The sequence below is a fragment of the Agrilus planipennis genome, unplaced genomic scaffold (genome assembly GCF_000699045.2).
Source record: "Agrilus planipennis isolate EAB-ADULT unplaced genomic scaffold, Apla_2.0 scaffold7, whole genome shotgun sequence".
NCBI classification, from domain to species: domain Eukaryota; kingdom Metazoa; phylum Arthropoda; class Insecta; order Coleoptera; family Buprestidae; genus Agrilus; species Agrilus planipennis.
The window spans coordinates 1,450,958-1,458,548 of NW_020439340.1; the positions used below are offsets into that span (position 1 = coordinate 1,450,958).

General features: G+C 35.0%; 2 protein-coding genes across 6 annotated transcripts in view; one reads left to right on the plus strand and one right to left on the minus strand.

Annotated features, from left to right (window-relative positions):
• Positions 1-7,591, plus strand: part of LOC108734196 (tenascin-R) — a 190,977-nt gene that overhangs the window by 33,873 nt on the left and 149,513 nt on the right. The window lies entirely within an intron of this gene.
• Positions 1-7,591, minus strand: part of LOC108734191 (protein peste) — a 23,883-nt gene that overhangs the window by 1,620 nt on the left and 14,672 nt on the right. For 3 of the 4 annotated variants that reach the window (XM_025978634.1, XM_025978636.1, XM_025978637.1), the window contains exons 2-5: positions 4,765-5,201; positions 2,201-2,416; positions 1,342-1,636; positions 582-784 (exon numbers count right to left, since the gene is read on the minus strand). In XM_025978634.1, the coding sequence (XP_025834419.1) occupies positions 582-784; positions 1,342-1,636; positions 2,201-2,416; positions 4,765-5,201 (1,151 nt within the window). Of the gene's footprint in view, positions 1-581; positions 785-1,341; positions 1,637-2,200; positions 2,417-4,764; positions 5,202-7,065; positions 7,318-7,591 lie in introns of those variants that run through there. The other variant, XM_025978635.1, reaches the window with a different exon arrangement.

Sequence of the window (7,591 nt, forward strand, 5' to 3'; positions counted from 1 at the left end):
TGAAAAATACATAAAAATATTGAGAAAGTTATATAAAACATTATTTAAATATCTTTACCAATGGGGTAGGTTAGGTTAGGTTAGGTTAGATTGTCGGGTTTTGTTCAAGTGACCACCCTCTTTCGATCCCCCACCTCCACCCGTCTGAAAATATTTTTTTATTGAATTTTATTTGAATTATAGTGTATGAAAATTGTCAAAATAATCAACTTTCAACCCTCATAACTTTCTATGGGGGTGAGACCGCCACGAACTTTTTATGATACAGTGGTGGGGGAGACCTCCTCTTTCGATCCCACTCACCCCCCATCCCGCCATCATCTAGACGTTTACCAATACATATATTGTGATTTTGTTTTTACTTAAGATTAATGTAATCATACTTAACAGAAACAATGAATACGGAATATTTGTTATAAATATAGTAATTAGATAACTAAAACTTAGTTATTTTCCACAATTGAAATCGTTTTTCATTGAGAAAAAAAAATAAGATATTGAGGCAACGTTTTTGAACGTCGGGTACATACTTTTCTGGTTCAATATATTTCAAAAAATACGTAAAGGCTAATTAAACTTACCGGTTCTAAAGCTATAAAAAATTCGTGTTTGTCTTGTTGAGGCTTTACACCTTCAATTTTTTCTAACACTACAGGATCGGCTCCATAAAAGTGGGGTAAAGAAACAAACGCGGGACTTCCATATCGGCAGGATGAAATGTTCATTATGCCATAGGGAACGCATTCTCCGTTACAAAAACAACTGTTTTCAGGGTAATATGTTCCTGAAAAGCAATTTCGAAAAAAGGTAAAAACAACGTAAAATATCTAAATTATCTTTCAGTCTTAATTAAGCTTAAATAACGTGGTATTTTGTATTTTAAAGTATTTGAAGATTATCTGTACGTCTTCTCATATGAAATGATTACAAATTGACTTCACCATTTTCTTTTCGTTCTTATATAACTATTAAAAGTCAACAATAAGAAGAAATTAATAAATAAAAATGAATTCGGTTCATTCTGAGACAACCTTATATTAAAATCGTAATTAAACAAAAAGGGGCAAGATATTTTATTGACCACAGTAATTTTTTTGCCCCACAACAAAATTTCCTCCATCTGAATAAGCCGCTGTGTAATAAAATAATCACCGTGGTAAAAAAAACAGTTGTGGCACGTGTTGATTACAATAATGTCCTTTTAAAGAATTTTGGATACATATATACCCATAAACGTGAATTATAGAAAACTTATTAAAATTTTTTCTTGACTTTAGACAATAACATTTATACGATGTTTTCTCGACTTGATTTTATCTCATTGGATTTAATATTCCTTACCGTTATCAAGCATACTTCTGCCCGCAGAATATTTGTAAACAGTAACTCCTTGAACGTTAATATCCTGTTCGTAATCCAGCTTTACGTTTCTGCATAAATCTGTAGAAAAAAATCGTATGCCGTCCCGTTTTTGTTTGGGCGGGAACAGTTCTCCCGCAGAACCATCAACGTTTCCACATTCTCCGGGAAAATAAGGCGTTCTTGTCCAATAATTCCATCTTTGTAACTTCCCTATGGTGTTTCCCACACCAGTTTCCATATTAAATATCCCTTCGAACGATGATGAACCATTTCTCTATCGAAAACATAAAAATAATCGCTTTGAAACATTAAAAAATATCATCGAGTACATGCTGTACTTAATCAATAATAAATTAGATCTTTTTTGTAGTGAATTGCACAGTAAATTTTAGTTTTTTTTTTACAATTAACTATCGGTGATTGTTAGGTGTAAAGAAGAAAAAAACGGTATAAATTTCAGGTGGTATTGGAATTCATAAGTGCGCTCGCTCAAGGTGAGTTTAAGGATAAAATAAATGTACCATCACGTTACTAAAAAGTAATGATTTAATCGTGTTGTAAAAATTGAATTTGTAAATAGTTACGTAATAGTCACCACTAGAAAATTATTATTTCTACACCTCAACACCAAGTCGTTAAATTTTTTCTAATTTCGATCTACTACTGCAGTTATTATAAAAAAAAATTTGGTTCACAATATTATTTTTACTGTTAGTTTGAAAGTTGCGCTAATATTAAAAAGAAATGCAGTTTCTGTATTACTTACTAAAATTATTTTTCAAAATAATTAATATTTGATTAGATATATGTATGTATCAGAATGAAGAAAAATTCTTACCTCGTAAAACCATGCAAATTTTTTAAACGGAGGCATACTAGACCCTGCCAAGAAAGGCATGCTTTGAGCGACATTTAGGAAAAAGTCTTCGTATCCGTCGAAAAGAATTTCACTCGCTTTTTTGGTAACATGTAACTCCGAAACTGCATTATTGAGTACCATGGAGAGTCCCCGCTTTGCAACAAATCCCCAGTACTTTGCTTGATGGGTAACACTCTAGAAAATAAGAAAGTCAGACGAAGGTGTTAGGATTGTTATTACGAAAGAGAAGAGATAAAGTTTCATGAAGGTATTTTAATAGATTTTTGAAGTGAAACTTCTTTACGCACGGTAGGGTATATTCGTTTCATGCGAGTTGCTATGTAACGAAATCATGCAACGGATGTCCCCCCTCTACTCGGCCACGTAGTCGAGTTCGTAGTGGGGATCGCTTAAGTCGTGAGCGCGCTTCAATGCANTAACCCCCATAACTTTTTATGGGGGTGAGACCGCCACGAACTTTTTATGGTACAGTGGTGGGGGAGACCTCCTCTTTCGATCCCACCCACCCCCATCGTCTAGACATTTACCCGATGCTTTTATATTATGCTATTGTTTATTAGGTACCTATACATTAGTAAATTAGTGTTAAAGATATGGCATGGCTCTGTACGGATGCGAAACATGGACGGTGGGCGCGGTAGAAAAGAAAAGATTAGAAGCGTTCGAAATGTGGTATTATAGGCGAATGGTGAGGATACCGTGGATAGAGACAGTTAGAAATGAAGAGGTATTAGAAAGAGTAGAAGAACAGAGGGCGCTATAGAATATAGAATTCGATAAGAAATAGGCGAGATAGGTTATTTAGAAATATATTAGTTGCAGAAACAGGAGCTAAGAGAAGTAAAGGTCCTAAATTAAATTACTCTTCACAAAGCGTTAAGGATGTGTGATGTTCTAGTTTTAATTGCGAAGATTCAGGACTGTTGACTTTATGATGATGGTATATTTTTATTATCTAATTATTTAACGTAACTTTTTATTGATAGGAGCGTAGTATCTTTAGTTAATTTAAGAAAATTTCGGTAAAAAAATTAGGAAAAAAAAATGAAATTCATCTGGCAACGTTGGTTTCTGTTATCTAGCTCTTTATTGTACGATAAGGAACATCGTTCCAAAATTCCTGATCTCTACTTTGTAATGTTTAAATTGGTCTGTCTAATACTTTTGCTTTGTGAGTCGGAAGAAAAGTAAAAATCTTAGTCCTAGGTGCTATAAAATACTCCAGTCATAACCATATTATTATTCTCAAGAATAATTCATGAGCCTATCCAAGCGTTCTTTTTATTGACACAAACATGGATTTAGAATGCGTGAAGAACCATTGAACAATGTACATGTAATTAAAAACACGTGCAAATGGTTAATATTAAGTGTTTACACTTCACATTTATTATTCTACCATCATTTTACTGGCAGAAATGCGACGAAATTGTTCAAAAAACATCAATAGTGTGCGTAAATCATGAATAGACATTTTCCTTGTAGTTTCCGATTTTTTGCAGTTATTTTTGTTCGGTATTGACAATACAGCATTGAATGAAAATAAATAAAAGTAAAATAAAAATACTGGTATACAAGGGAAGGAAAAGTAGGGAAAGAGTGAATGTAAAGATAGGAGACGAAAGATAGGAAGAAGTGGCCGATTTTAGGTATCTAGGAAGTCAGGTAAGTCAGGACGAAAGGAGTAGTAGGGATAGAAAGCAGAGGATAGCGCAGGGTCGAGTCGCCTTCAATAAAAAGAAGTCACTTCTATGCTCGCGAACGGTTAATTTAGAAATTGGGAAAAAATTGTTAAAAAAATTGTTGTTTGGAGCGCGGCGCTGTACGGGTGTGAAACATAAACGGTGGGAGCCACGGAAAAGTAAAGGTTAGAAGCGTTCGAAATGTGGTGTTACAGGAGAATGATGAGGATACCGTGCATAGAGAAGTTTGAAAATGAAGAGGTATTAGAAAGAGTAGGAGAACAGAGGACTCTATGGAAGTCAATAAGAAATAGGCGAGATAGGTTAGAGGTAGGACACCTTCTCAGGCATGAAGGTTTAGTCAGAGACATATTGTAGGCAGAAATGGGAGTTAGGAGGGGTAGAGGTAAGCCTAGATTAGATTACTGTTCGCAAATAGTTAAGGATGTGGGTTGTTCCAGTTTTAGAGAAATGGGAAGATTAGCTTAGGATTCGAAACAGTGGAGGTGCGTGTTCAACCAGTCTTAGGACTGACGACCTTATGATGATGGTGATTTTTGTTCAGTTTAATTTAATTGTTTAGGCAACTATACCCTGCGTTATCCTTAGTTTTATATCTCTACTGCTCCTTCCATCCTGACTTATCGGACTTCCTACATGCCTACTGATCTAAGCTTTCGTATACTGTCTCTAGGCATATTCAAGTAAGGATATCTAACTAATAATGATGTGTGATGAATTAAGTATAATAATGTTTAATGTGTAATAATTTCCTCTCGATCAGCATTTTGTCTAAATGTCAACCAAGGATTGTTGTTCTTTATAAAACGCCACACTTACGATCGCGATTGGATTTATAGAAGTTATATTGTCGTCCAATCTCCCAGCACTTCCTTCTTCATCGAAATAGAATCTCTTCAAATGACGAAAACTGACCGTACCATTTTCATTATGCCATGTAATGTTCACTTTCTCCTTAGTCTCCTTATACCTGTAAGGCCCGACCTGTTGGAATCGGAACTTTGCGCTACTGTTATAGATATCTTCTGGATTCGTCCAATTCCAGAGGTACAAATCGAGGTCCAAAGGTACCGGGGTTTTATGCCAGAGACCGTACAATTGACTGTCAGGTCCCAGAACCAGCTGGGAACTTAGGATCATGTCGAGTATTTTTTGCCATAGGAAAAGGAGTGTAAATCCTGCTCCAAACAGTACTACCGATAACGACGCAAGGAACGCATTTCTCCTAAGCATGACAGAAGAGCACGTCGCCCGTGCTGAAAAGCAATATAAAAATTAACCCATTACACAATTGCGCAATATTTTTCTAGCTACTATGCCATGAATTTATTTGCTATTTATTAATAATAGTCGATTGCTACATATCATAATAACTGTTATCAGCATAAACGTGGATTTTCATAGCTATACACGTACTTATTATAGATTTACATTACAAAAAGTGTATACGTAATCGCAACATAATCTTTTATTATATCACCTTGTAGCAGATGGTTAAATCTTAATAATATGCAAATTTAATGAAGTAACTTGCTAGTCAAGTGGCTAGTGCGTTGTATCTTATGCAGGTTTTCGATGTCTCAAAAACAAAATTTTTTGGCGATTTGCTCACGTCGGTGTCGGCGGCATCATATATTACTTGGCTCAAAACTAAGATGCTGTAAAGTAATAGAGCATACGTACTAAAGGCTGATTCATACTATCGGTCAAATCACGGCGAAGGCACGGTGCGAATACAGTCAAGAATAGTTTTACATGACAGTATTTATGTCACGGTTCAGTCAGTCAGTCAATTAACCGCGGTATTCCTCTTCAACATTGTCTCTGTATAGCATAGGTACCTACAAAGCTCGATTCATAAAATCGGTCAAGTCACGGTTTAAGTATGGACAGATATGCTATAAAGCTCGATTCTTATTATCGATTAAGTCACGGTCCAGTCACTTAATTAACATTGTGGTATTCTTCTTCGACTTTATCTCAATTCCGCCGTGACTTGGTTGATAATATGAGTTAAGCTTAATAGCATAACTAAAGCCCAATAATATAAATAGAGCTTTACAGCATGTCTATAAAGCCCGATTCATACAATCGATCAAGTCACGGTCCAGTCAGTCAATTAACTGCGGTATTCCTCTTCAAGTTTATGTCAATTCCGCCGTGACTTGGTCGATACCATGAGTTGGGCTTAATAGCACAAATATAAAGCCCAATAATATGAACCGAGCATTATAGCATACCTATTAAGCCCGATTCATACAATCGGCCAAGCCACGGTCCAAGTATAGTTAAGTACGCTATAATGCTCAATCAAAACACGGCCCAGTCAGTCAACTAACGGCGGTATTCCTCTTCAACTTTATTTCCTTTCGCCGTGACTGAACCGTGGCTTGGTCGATAATATGAGCTGAACTTAATAGCGTAACTGTAAAACCCGATAATGTGAACCCAGCATTATAGCATACCTATAAAGCCCCATTCATACAATCGGTTAAGTCACGGTACAAGTATGGATAAGTATGCCGTAAAGCTCGATTCGTATTATCGATCCAAGTCATGGACCAGTTAGTCAATTAATAGTGGTATTTCTTTCGAACTTTTTTTTTTGACCTGACCGAGACTGGACTGTGACTTGACTGATTGCATGAATCGGCTATGGATAGATGTGCTATAAAGTTCGGTATCTACTATTAAATGGTGACTCGATCGATAATATGCATAGAGATTTATAACTGGACCGTGACTTGATCGATAAAATTGACTGATTGAACCATCACTTGACTGTTTCTTACAGTATGAATATTGCCATACGAAATATATGCTGCAGTATTTTACTTGACTGTGACCGGACCGTGACAGATAGTGTGAATCGGGCTTAAAAAAATTGTTTATATATTTATAAATAAGTAGCAGCAGGAGGTACCTACTACATATAATTCAAATTTGTAAGACAAAAATTACTCAGTTTTTCTGTTGTACTAATTGTAGTTGATCTTCAAGAATTTTTAAGTATAAAATCTTAATTTTACGTTTTTTCGTTCATTAATTTTTGCTGAGATACAAATTAAATTAAATCATTCATCAACTATTTACTGTGATTCTAATTACTAAAATAGTTACCTGTTTTCATTGTATGGGTCATTTTTATTAACTATCGGTAACACACAAATTAACTTTTAATCACGTTTAAATCACAGATGAGGTTTAGCTCTGACGAGAGTTTTTGAAGACACTGAAATTTAAATCTGTATTTGTTGATGCTCGCACGTTTTTCAGTTTGTTTATTTCAGCGAGACGCAAAAGAAAGATGTTTTTAATTTTATGAACGCTACAATAATAACGCTGTATGTCTTAGTACACTGTTGAAAAAACTAAATAGACTTTGTTTTATTTTCTGTCCGCTGAAAAATTGGCAGAAGACCCCTTTCCGTGGCGGCATATGCCAAAATTTCGCCGATGTATTTACGAACTAGTTTAATACCAAATATCTATTAATAACGTTAAACAAAAATAGTCAAAACAATTTAATATTATGCATATATTTTATTATCGTTTGCGTTTATGCTAATACGATGTATCATAAACATTTATTTACTAAATTACCTACGGTTTCTTAATTTTATGAAACAACGTAACGTCATATTCG